Genomic DNA, 13,233 nt, shown 5'->3' on the forward strand with positions numbered 1-13,233 from the left:
AGGAGCAAGGATTATAATCACCACTCCCTCAAAGCATGGATGATAAAATAAAGCAGTGTCAGGAGACAGAGACCCTTCAAGACAAGATGATACAATGACAGGCCTGGCATTTTACACCATCACTTAAATAATGAGCACAGCTAGAAATGTGTATCTCCAGCAGAGCCCTCACAGCTCTGTCCTACTCACAATACATACAGTCCCTGGTTTTAGTGATCAAAGTCTGCCGAGTGGCCAGGTACAAACCTGAGAAGTAAGGAGATGAGCTGAAATGAAGCCACACAGACAGCAATTTTCTGTGCTTAAAATTCAATGAGTTGTTTCTAAATCTCACAAATCACAAATGATGCTAGTCATGTCTTCTGCCACTCAATCTTTCTCTATTCCAGAACATGCCAAAAAAGTTACTTGATATATTTTGTGTTCATAAAGCACCTAGGAAGCTGGATTAGTTTTTGTTTGTTTGTTTTAATGCACAAAAACAGCAGCATGATTTATATAGACAATTCTTGTCCCAGGAAACCTAGAAGTACTAGACTGTAAGTGGGCTCAACAATGGATGCACAAAAAAATAAGGATATCAGGCTAGTCTCAGCAAACAAATAGCATCTGAAAGCATCTACGTTTGTTGAGACTACATTGTTAATTAAATAAATACATGCACCATAGGCCATCAGGTTAGATCAGGCTCCTACGAAGTCTCTTACCTTGCCCGTTTCCTATTAGATTATCAGAAAACTATGAGGCTATTCTGAACCCAGTCAGAGGAGATGCCTGGCCACCTGACTTTGTGCCAGGGTTTTTAGATATTCTGTACCCTCACTTTATTCCACCCCAATTTCTAGGGCAGCATGGGGAGGCTAACAACATGCAAAGTCAAATAGCATTGCTTTGAACCTCAACTTGCTTTGACAGAGCCCGTGCTTCAGTCCACAATCTGTTAGTCGAAGGAGCCGCCTTATAATTAAGTGCCTTGTTTCAATGGAAAATGTGTTTTCTTCTCTGCTTTTTTTGTTTGTTTGTTTGTTTGTTTTTTTTAAGTAACACTGGCATCCCACTGCTTGTTAAGAGGAGTGCCTGTCTGCAGCATCTGGCCATATGGCAGGCTGAGGGGCAAAGCTTTCCTCACAGGCTGCAGGCTTCAGATCTTCCTTACATCGCCTGACACCCTCAGCTCACAGGCACGAAGCACTCAGGAAGAATTATGCTCAGGCCCACATCTGAGCAATGGGCGCACCCACAAGGCTTCTCTGCTACGTAACATTAAAGCTGGGATACTTTCAAAATATACTGTGGCTGTATTTGCGTCAGTGCCTATCTGAGTCTGTCTCCTCCATCTTAAGCCTTTGTCACATCCTTAGAGCAAAAGTTTTTTGACCAAGACAACAGCTAAAGTAATCCACCTGAATTAAATCACACCTCTAGATGTGCTTTTCTTTGGTTTCATTCTCTTGATCAACATCACTTAACACAAACTTTTAGTTTTCATCCAAATGAGTGTTACAGCAAAGAGAAGGACTATGCTGAAATCAGATGAGACAAAATAAAGCAGCCAAAAATTTTAAGCATGTCTACTACTTGCCAGACATATTTAACATATTTGCCACAGAAAGCACTAATAAGCCTACTCACAGATGCCATGATGAAGAATGACTGATTCCCCCAACAATTAATGTTGACTTTTTTGATAAATAAGTGGGAAATACATGTATAAATGAATCTGGGGTTATATATGTATATAAATATAATTGCACCAACTGTAAATTAACTTGAGCAACCTTTGATTAACACCTTGGCTTGCTCATGCTAAAGATAAAAACCAAATTAACAACAGTTTGTAGGCATTAATGGTACTGTTCCCAGAGGAAATTACAGCAGTACAACTTCTATAGGCAGATGCCAGATGACTGATTTCAATACAAGTTTTCAGTTCCCCTACCTGCACACCCCAGGTGAAACTTTTCAAATGTGCTTAGAAAACATGCTACTAGACATCAGACTCAATGGGAAGCTCTCAGTGCAGGTAACCATTTGTGCATTTAGCTCAGATGAAAATTCAGTGCTGATAAACGCACACACCCCATGCAAAATCCTACAGGGAGCTTAAAGGTGGGTGGGGAAATCAGTGTACGTGCGATACTAGTTCAGGGCCAGCTACCAACTCTAACCCCCTCATAATTTTCAGACAGGCCACTGCTGAAGTAATTTCTAACTTCAGAAGCTACAAGATGAACATTTTGTATGATAAATTAAGTTGCCAAATGAAATGGATTAGCAATCAGCGAAATTGCCTGGTGTCAGATCTGTTCCAGATTAGAATTCATCCTTTTTCCCCACCTGTTCATTAAGCACCAAGTTCAAGGCAACTGCAGTGACTGATTGCACATTAACAAGCTGTTTATGTGGAAAGGCATAGTTCAGCCACTGTCTACACTTACACATTCGTTTGAGCATAACTCACTGGTAATGTATTCAGTTCACTGTTTCGATGCATAGTCCTACCTTGACACGTAATTTTGGACATGAGAAAAATGGGATGCCTCAAAATTAAACAGATTATGTATTTCTAGGTCAAAGGTGTGTGGGGAGGAAGAGTCCAGAAGAAAATCCAGTTATGAAAATTAAGAAAAAATACTACCTTTAAACACTTAAATGTGGTTTTGAAAGAAAAGCTTGAGGGAGGAAAGGCATACATGTATTTCAATAACAAGAAATGAGACTTAAAATGAAACAAGAAATTTCCAGTTCTGTATGCTTCAAGTACTAGGACAGGGACACACAGCAAGACAAATGATATAAACTAAAAGTCTGTAAAAGATGCTAACATAATCCACTTCCCAAGCACACTGCCACTCCCCAGCCTCCCTGCAGATACGCAGAGCATTCCCTGTGGAGGATCTCATCTTGAAGAGGATGGGGCTCAGCAACTCCATTCCAGCACTGGAGGTTAGTAGAAAAGGGAACGTAAAAATAAAAATAAAAAATCATTTATTTTCCTCATTTACTTTTTTTTGGCAATTTATCATACCAAGATTTCACTTACCATTTTGCTTTCTCTATTCAATAAAGATTCCCTTTTGAGAGGTTTTTCTCCAAAATTTAGGAGCATTTGAGACAATTGCAGTACTCAAGTATTGTTCACTAAAGGGAGCATCCTAGTTGCTGTAACCGTAGGAACTGGCTAGTTGCTCATTTACAGTAACACTATAGACTTATTAACAGTAGGCATCAACTAGAATAGAATAATGATGTTCCTTTTTGCCTGTAGATCAAAGATTTCTCTTCTTAGGCATTTGTACAAAAGCATAGTACAAAGAATAGCTTTCAAAGCTAAGAAATAGCGTTTCTTCCAGCATTCTGCAAGTCATCCATCCAGTCAAATAAAAGTAAAAAATCATCCTTTCCCCCCACCCCACATAATTGTTGCCTCTTGATCTCGCTTTCAGTAAATACTAACTCACAAGCACACTAGTACATGTCACCTTATCTTAGAACTTGGCCGGTAAGATTCAACAGGTAGCAAGTGAATTAATACTTGGTCAGCAGCGATCAACTGCAATTTAAGTTATCTGACCACTTGGACACATACAATCACACCCACTTTCAAAACACAACTCCTGTACCTATTTCAAATTAAAAAGCTGCCACATGATATGTTATAAAGAGCAAAGCACCCTCCTCCCTCCCCCCGTATTAATTAGTGGTAATTCAACATATACTCCATGTGTGTAGGAGCAGTAGGCAAGCAGAGACAGAAGGAAGCGATTTGTTCAGAGCCACAACTCAGGCCGTGCACCACCTATTATGGACTAAATTTTAATATCCAGCAGAAAGATTTGTTCCCTAAATCCACGTTGTACTTTAGAGGTAGAAGCTCAAAAATGTTAAAGTAGATTGAAGGTAGGGGTTGTTATTGCTCATTTATGGTGTCAATATTCCAACATTATCTGAAACTTTTTCCAATATTATCTGGAACTTTTTTCCCCCCCTCACACCACCCATTTGGTCCACAGAAATGCCTTCCATCAGAAACTGCCTTCAGAACAAATAAAATGGGTTTAAAGAGGGAAGGGACAGCGGGACCAAATAGCCCCTTCTCCCTTCCCCAAACACATGTATGCCCAGCTTGGAGTGGGAGCGTAATAACCAGCACACACACAAAAAAAAAAGACTAGAAGACAAATTTTTATACAAATCTCAATAGAAGCCTTTAGAAAAGGAGGATAGGAAATTAACATAACTGGACACCCCAGGCAAAACATGAAGTTAAACTATCTGTCTGCATTACAATTGCTACCAAGAAAATTTTAAGGAATCATTCTCAAAGACGAGCACATTAATGAGGGGACATAACTGACACTGATTTTAGCAGAATGACACATCAGCTCCCATTTTCAGCTACCATCTCTGTACCTCTGCAGAAGCCAGAAAACAGATCCTCACCCTGGTGAGGAATGGATCGTTTCCAAATTGGGAGTGTAGGGTTTAAGGACACTACAAAAGCAAGAAAAGTGAAGTATTTCCATTTCAAAGCTACTCCGCAACCAATTCCAACCTGCGATTCGAGGGAGGCCCATGAATAAAGACAACGTAAATATAAATCAAGAAAAGCATGCTAATATTTACTTACTGTAGAACAATAAGGAAGTCAGCAAAAGTACTCAAGGAAATGTCATTTTGAAATAATCAGGAAAAACATTAAGATTAAAACTTCAGAGATCTTCCCAAAAGTGAGGAGAGGATTGTGTTACCATGCAGATGCTACCGCATAGTAATGTAGAAAGTTTTTAATGCATTAGTTAACTAGAAGATTAATAGCAACTTGTATTTGCCAATAATGTCTTTACTTTAAAATTTTTGAACCCCAACAAGTAACTGATGATTCTACATGTACTCCCATAACCCACTAGCATGTCTCCACGTGTGGAGTTGTGTACAGAGAAAATACAAAGCAACCCAAGAAACTAGGTATACTAACTTCCATGCTGCATAAGCAAACATTTCTATGCTTTTTACAGAAGGCACGAGCCATCTCCACATAGCTTTTTATCATGGTAGGCAAAATACATCCCCAAGGCTGCATTGGCTACAGTTGATCTCCATACTTTATTCCATTACAGAGAATGCAGTAAGTTTCCTTCCAATAAATAATACCAAAAATTGGTTCTTACAAAAGAACCAGTACTCCAATTAACACGAAGAAATTACTTCCGTATGCTTTTTTGTCACAAGATGCTGCAACACATTTCTTCACTTCAATCACGTACACAGGGCCACAGTCACTAAACTCGAAGTTTTAAAACGTTTAGCACTCTGTAGGTCATAACCAAAAATTCAAAAGACACAATCACCCTACAAGAAGTATTTTAACCACAGAAAACAGTAAGCCACTTCTCCTATCACCTTATTGTTAACAGTTTCACATCATCTACTCTACAAACAGCTTGATTTGGAAAAAAAAAAAAAAAAAGAGTAAAGTACTGCAGAAGTTTAGTATTGAAGTTAAGTTTTCTGCCACTATCAAGTGTGAAGTCCCAGCTATACAAGCTAAATCAAAAAAAAAAAAAGGATGATTTTTTTTTTCCCTGGTGACCATGATATTCAAGTTTCAGAATAATCCTTCTCATAGTGAAGGTACAGACACAAAAGGATGAACAGACGTAATAGAGAAACACAGGAAAAAGTTTCCAACACGTTTCCAAAGCACACAGCAATTTTAAGCAGCTTTCCAGAGCTCACGCTCGCAACATAGATATCCCCACAAGAAAGGATTTTCAAGCCGTACCAACATAAACCATTTGTCACCTACCTGCGTTGACAATGGCATCGACCTCAAGCAACGTGATGTCGCCTCTGTACAGGGAGACCTTCTCGCTCAGGCTTTTCTTCCCCTGCTGTTCTTCCTTCGCATTTTCACCTACGGGACAAGAAAGTAACAAAACCAGGTTACAAAAGCAGCTCTAAAATGACTACTTGTAAGTTGTGAGCAGGTCCCAGCATTTCCACTCACAGGACCGTGACATTTTGTGGTTTGGCCTCGCGAGGGCACCAGCAGCCCGCAGACTCCAGCAGCATCTCCCTGCAGCCACGCCGCCTGCTTGTTTGCTGGTACAAAGCTACTGAAATACCTTCTGGTTAAAAAACACCATGCACATACACATTTTTTTGGAGCTACTTCCATCAAATACTTTTCCTGGGTAGCTGCAAGGGTAGAAAATTACCAAAAAAAAAAAAAGAATTAGTTAAGATAATCCTCCCACCGCAGCAATAATATATCCAACCCAGAATTAATTCATCAGACCCAGAATTATTCAGGAGCTGGGTAACAGCACCGAGCAAGCAGCCTGCCAACAGCCCCACCACTGAGAACTAGTCCTGACACAGCAGGGAGAAGAAAAACCTAAACAAAAACACCAGTGAATTTCAACTCCGAGCTTGGCCACTGTCAACTGCTTTACGGGAAGGAGGTGGAAGACTCCACATAAATCAGCTTTCAAATGGATTCCTTACTGAACGGTGTCGTATTAAGTCCCATATGCTGGTAAACATGATTTTGCATCACCAATTCACTTCCCTAGCATCGTATTATCTGTAAAATTGTTCAGTTACCTCATATACTTCCACACGCACTTACCAGCCAGTAAGCATCTGCATTGCAAGACACCTAAGTCATTAGAAAAGAAGTAGGGAAAGAAGGAAAGATTGTGTTTGGTTTTGTTGTTTGTTTGTTTGTTTGAATTTAGTTCTTTACAGATCTCAAGAAGCTCAAACTCATATATTGACCAGAAACAGAACTGAGCCTCTGAAGTGACAATGTAAGAGGAGAATAGCTTTCAATCCTCAAAGTAAGTATTTTCCTTTAAGCAAAACAAACTCAAGGGAAGATTTAGCAGGAGAGTAGAAGCAACGTAAACAAATCTGGCTCCAAATATTTCTGATCAACCTTCACTTTAATCAATTTCCGTAAGTTAGAGTACATCTGCTCCAATCCATCAGCATTATAAGCAACCACAAATAGAAATAAGTTGCATTTATTTTAGATATTGCTTTAACTTCAGCACAAACAACTGCTCTCAGAAATCACCATTTATCTCAGCCTCTCCAAAATAATTAGTCTTACTCAATTCTGGCTTAGATCAGCTATCACATGCATAGTGTAAAGTCCATGTCACCTCCAGCAAAAAGATACATTGCCACTATGCCTTATATTTAGCATAAAGGTTGTTTTGTACTGAAGTGTGTGTATTCATGAATTTTATTCCTATATTTGGCTCCTAAAGCTATTATTATTCCGTTGCTACCCAGATCAGCCTCAGCATCTTAGATAGGACAAAAAGTAATCTCTACACAAGAGGTACCGCGTTTTTTATCCTATTAAAAATATTTTATTATCCTCAACTAACAAACATTACGGGGTTCCTCAGTTTTTCCACATAAGGTAAGCATTGCAGCTTGCTGTTGAGTCATATTAAAATAAAAATCAACCTCTGACTGATTTACACAGTGTGATTTATTATCTGCTTTCCTGTTAGCAAGGAAAGGATGTTCTGTTAGCAAGCAGGACAGTTTTCCCCACCTTTCTCCAGTGAACGTCCTACTGGATCACTGCCAAATGTAACACACCCCAGCCATAATTTTCTCCCCTCCACCTTGTGCTGAAGTCTCATACCACAGGCTAATATCACCAACACATTGAGTTCTCCAAGCCAAACCATTTAAATTTAATTATCAAGTACATTTTGGATATTAGGGTATTTATACCAATACCCTACACTAAAAGCACAGAAAATTCACCTAGAAGAGCTTTGAAGAAAACAGGTAGCACAGAATATAGAAATTAATTCTCATTATTGCTAACCTCTGGGTGAGAGGCAGTGCAGAGATAGCCCTTACTTTAGGCAATCCACCAGCAAAGTCATCCAGCTCTGTCTGTAGGATGCCACACAACACCATCACTGCGTCCTGACCTGGCCTCTGCATACATCACAAATTCACCTGCAGTTCTCCATGTTCATGAGTGCTGAACACATTTCAGCAAAACTACTCGCAAGACTCCTTCCCCACAAAAAAAAAAAAGAAAAAAAAGAAAAAAAGTTAGTAAATTCACTGCATCAGAAGCCAAAAAAAAAAAAAAAACAACAACTCAAAAACTAATGCTCCTAGATGATCTCCTACATCCTCTTCAGCAAGTCCCTTGTATGCCCCACAAGAACCACCCCCATCACTGCTGTTTTTAATACAACTCGGCAGTAAAAGCACATGTTGCCTGTACATCTTGGGCAAATTACCCTCATTTCTTCCCCCTCAAAAAAAAAAAAAAAAAAAGCTGATTTAAGAGAGGATTTTGACTTCAGCTATTTCATCCTGGTTGTTACAGAGAAGCACTTAAGATTGATGGAAGCTTTGGAGAGCCAAGTCTCACCCACAGTCGAGAACACTCAAGTCTACTTATAAGCCCCTGATTAAGAAGTAACCCTGATGTAACACAAATAGTTGTAGGAGAGAACTGTTTTTCTTTTGCTGTCTGTTAGATCTCTGGGACTGGCATGCAGCATTTCCTAACAAAGTCCAACTGCTATATTGGGGATAATTTCTTCTCCTGCTCAGTTCTGGCTTTGTCTCCGATCTCTTCCTCAACCACACACATTTTTATCTCCTCAAATTAAAAAAAAAAAAAAAAAAAAAAAAAACAAACCTACACTCATTTAGTGCAAAGTTTCCTTCCAAGGTAACGCTGTAATCTCAGATCTGTGACTAAGAATGATGCACTGTTGTCAAATATGCCTGAGCAACTCATATGCTGCAGGTATTGCACTGTAATTCATGGTACTGTAGCCCAGCAAGGACAAGCCAGCAAGCCCAGAGCACTGCATATTTCACAAAGGCCACACAGCACGTGCACATACTAATGCATTAATAAAAATCCTAGCAGTGACAGATTTACCTTGCACTTGTGGCATAATGGGAGTATTTCTTGCTCTATTAAAGAAACAGCTGTACGTACATCCTCCTCAAGAAATAAATCCTCCAAAATGGTTGCTACGTAACACCAGTCCTCAATACGAGATACAGAACAGGAATTTGCATTATCCCCACCTTGTGCTGATGCTCAAGATACCCAACTAGAAGACACAGCAGACAACAGCTGTGCCCACAACCCAAGAAACATCCCTAGGAAGTCTTTGGAGAGAAGAACACCTGCCTGTAAAGCAAATCAGAACTTCAAGTCTGACTCAACACTGCTTGTCCAGAATGCATCTTGAAGGGGCAGAACAGTTGAAAGGCCAGGACAACTCAGATTCATGTCCTGTGAAACAAGTGAGCTACATCAAGTCTATTACAAAGTCCATCTCAGTTCTAGGTGGAGGTACCACTGATTCCAAGATCAGAAAATTTTGTCTGTTACTCTGAACATGAGAAGCTTTCAGGACGAAAAAAAAAAGGAAACAGACTAAGACTGCATTTTCTGACCTCTACAGAAATCTCAGCATAGCCACAGAAAAATTTAAGAGGCACTACTAAAAGGTTTTCAAGACCACCCAGCTGAGCACTACAGGCTGTCTAGGCAGGATCTCTCTGCTGGAAGAACTGCTCCTGTCTCACCACAGCTGTCATTGCTCACAAGCAAGAACTGAACGTATACCAACCAAACAGCTCCACTAGAAGCCTGGATGCCTTCAGATCGCCAGATTAAATCAAACCGTGGTTATTAAAACAGCTGCTAAAAAATAAAAACTCTTTAGCATGAGATACATCTTCTGCTTTATTTGGGCTTATGTGTACCTGGTAAGACTGAATCTAGGGCTTTCCTTCTGTCCACGTGGAGGCTCTGTCCCCCACCTCTTATCCCATGTCAATCTTGCACTCAAAATTAAAAGAAGGTTTTACTGGGAGGTGCTCCTTAAATAAAAAACAAAAAACACACACTGTGGTGAGCTGTAACAAAGCAGCAATAAACAGCATTAGTTTGGCCTTCTTGAATTACCCCACTCTCACAATTCTGATACCTATTTTTTTCCTTAATCTCAGAACTTGTGCAAATAGCTATGCATGTTGTGTGAACAGATAGCAGTCATGACTATGACTGAACTCAAACTACAGTTGAAGTGCTATACTTCAAGCATTCCATGAAGATTATGTGATTGGGTCAGAAGCAAATAAAAAAAAAATAAAAGGAGATGAATTTTTCACAGAGCAGACAGCAGCAGTGGAGAAAGTTTCATCCAAAAGGAATCCCAGGGAGAGGAAAGCAAAAAGACAAGCTCATTCTCATTTAGGCCAAGTGCACTGAAAGTGACATATTTGAAAATTATTGATGTCAGATTTATACTAAGCCTGGAAAAAGTTTACCTACAACCTGTGAAGTAGCACTGCATTCATCTGTAAGGAAAAGAGTAAAACAGACACAATCCACAAATGTGTCTACTGGGAGAGCCAAAGTCAGAGAATATCCTGAGTTGGAAGGGACCCACAAGGATCATCAAGCTCCTGGCTCTGCACAGAATCACCCCAAATGCATGAGAGTGTTGTCCAAATGCTTCTTGAACACCAGCAGGCTCAGTGCTTTGACCACTATCCTCAGGAGCCTGTTCCAATCCTAACTTAAACAGGCAAGTATGGGTGATCTTGCCGTATATGATGAGATAGGAGAGCCTCCTTCCAACAGCAACAAGTTCTAAGAAAAAACACTGAAATTATTTATCCCACTCATTTTTTATGAATGCCAGAAATAAACTTGCATCAGAAGAAAGAAGAACTGAATAAACCCATAAAAAGAAACTTCATTCAGGAGTTTCACCCTATTAATTAGGGTGATAATACTTCTGGCATAGAAGACCTCCAAGGTGCAAACGACACTAAGGAAAATGCAAGGAAATAGCACCAGACATTTGTCCCCTTGTTAGACACTTTCCAAGGTTTCTGGCATTGGTTGTTGAAACACGACGCTGAACCAACCACACACATCTCTCATCTGATCGTTTGCTTACAACACAGCACTGATGTTTCTTCCTTTCCTCAAGAAAATTAAGTTAGCTTTTACAATGAGTCAGTCAATTCAGCTCGATCAAAAACTATCCTCACCTTGGTTTTGTGTTTAGCTGACGGAAAGCAAAGGGACATGTAACACAATAGTGCACTGACTGATTTGTAACACAATGAAATCCTATTAAAAGGGATGACATTTGTTTGAAGTCATACCCAAGTAAGGCTAACTTTTTGTCCAGTAATGCACATGCACTGCTGTATCAAGCTCTTATCTTGACAGCTTTGCTTTCTATGTAACAGGATGGAAGAGAAAAGGAGGGAGGAGCCTTTATTACACCACTGCATGAACCCACACAACACTCACATCCACAAAACCACATGCAATTCGGCTTTCATGTCAGCAAAAGCATTGCTGAACTGAAAGTACAAAGTAGGACCAGAAGAAGTCCATATCCTGCAGAGCAGAAAAGAGCTTACCAAGGAAGCTGGAGAAAGCAAACTGAGTGCCTACTGTTTTTCATAATACAACTAGGAAGGATTCAAATAAATCCAAAAGATTTAAAAGGCAAAGAAGGAAAAAAACAAACAAAAAAAACCAACATAAACACATCCCTTCCACCATATGCAATACTCTTCTACAAATTTAATAGTGAAGAGTTACAGAAAGTCCAACAGCACCTGGACAAATCTGTATCATCACATCCATCTGAAGACATCAAGCACAAGGATGCCGCTGTTAGATTAAGATATCCATTGCTACAGGCTGAAGGAAGCTAAAACAGTATCCCTGAAAAGCATTTCCATCTGCTTTCTCAGCTCCTGCAGTCTCCTGTTGGCATCCTTAGCTGGCCAGCAGACGCTGGGCTAATGCAAACCTTTGATGCGATCCAGTAGTGGCACGCTTACATTTTTAATCCAAGGTGGACAAGGAAAAAGAGGGTCCCAACCAATACAATAAACAATGTTCATCTCATCTGATATCACAGAGTGGTTTTGTTTGCAAGGATGTTTCCAAGCACGCCAAGTAGTGTGTATTAAATAACCACAAGCTATTTGCTCTTACTTCTTTTAAACAAATTCCTCAAATTGCAGCTCAACCACCTGTGCACAGCAATACTCTGCATAGTATTTCTACCTGTTATATCTCAGTGGTGCCAAGTTTGATTTTAAAAAGCATTAGCTGTGAACAGACTGCACTAGCTTATCCTGAAGAGCTTTGTCAAGAAAAGCTCGCCAAGCAAAGCCCACCTGTTGTATCCCAATGCAAACATCTGGTGCCCTGTCCTCTCTCCACCCACCACCGGCATTTTCCTTCTTTCATGCTCTTTCATTAAGAAATTGGTTTCCCTTTTTAGCTTCCTCACCGAGGTCACATCCTTTGGACCTTCAACCATGCTCATGATGTCTCTGAGCTCTTTCCATCCACATCTTTCTCCAAACATGAAGTACACCGGCTCAGGCCCTAATGCCAGACAGAGCAAATAGGCAGTCCTACCTCTCTGCTTTACTTGCAGCTCCCTCCAGCTTGCACCAAAGGACAAGGACAATCCCAGCACCCAGGTGCACCTTACACGTCTGCAGAAAAAGCCGTATCAGGTTTAGCAAAGAAGAACCATGCTTTGAACCAAAGCGAGCAGCGCTTCAGAGCTTGGAAGAAAAAGGACTTTATGAACAGCTCACTAGAGGGAGCCCCCATCAAAGGCACGAGCACGCTGGGATGACAATGTAGAAGCACACCACAGACCTAACACCGCTGTGAAACCAACCCAAACCAAGTCCCTGCTAAAATACCCAGTGTCCAAGAAACTTCCATCAAGAGTTTGTCCAGATTTCAGAAGGCACGTTAACCCCTCTGATCAGAAAACCACATTTTTCCCCCACTACATTATCACCTTCAGTATAGAAACTGATACTTCAAAGTTTGCTTTTTTTTTTTTTTTTTTGCCCCCTTGTATTCTTCACCTGGTCTTTTGCCTTCTCAAGTACTCCCTCCCCACCCTTGTCTCAAAGACATAATCAAGATTTAAATTCAAATTCCAAAGGATATCACAGGTAACCCGTGCTGACTAACACCTGATCTGCAATTTAGCAGAACAGGGTTTTGACTTTTCATACGCTTTAAAGCGTCTTAATTTCTGAAACCGTCTCAGACATCCAATTACAGGAATCCCTGCAGCCATACCAAAGAGCTTGCAACCAAAGGGAGGAGAAAAACCTGCAGCTGGAAGAGCTTCTGTTAAAAACACA

The 13,233-nt window shown here is 40.2% G+C and overlaps 1 protein-coding gene across 1 annotated transcript in view; it reads right to left on the bottom strand.

Annotated features, from left to right (window-relative positions):
* Positions 1-13,233, bottom strand: part of MACROD2 (mono-ADP ribosylhydrolase 2) — an 856,291-nt gene that overhangs the window by 825,984 nt on the left and 17,074 nt on the right. Inside the window, exon 3 of the mRNA XM_084284713.1 lies at positions 5,810-5,917. Within this exon, the coding sequence (XP_084140839.1) occupies positions 5,810-5,917 (108 nt within the window). The remainder of the gene's footprint in view (positions 1-5,809; positions 5,918-13,233) is intronic.

This window comes from Netta rufina (assembly GCF_964035555.1).
Source record: "Netta rufina genome assembly, chromosome: 3".
Taxonomy (NCBI): Eukaryota; Metazoa; Chordata; class Aves; order Anseriformes; family Anatidae; genus Netta; species Netta rufina.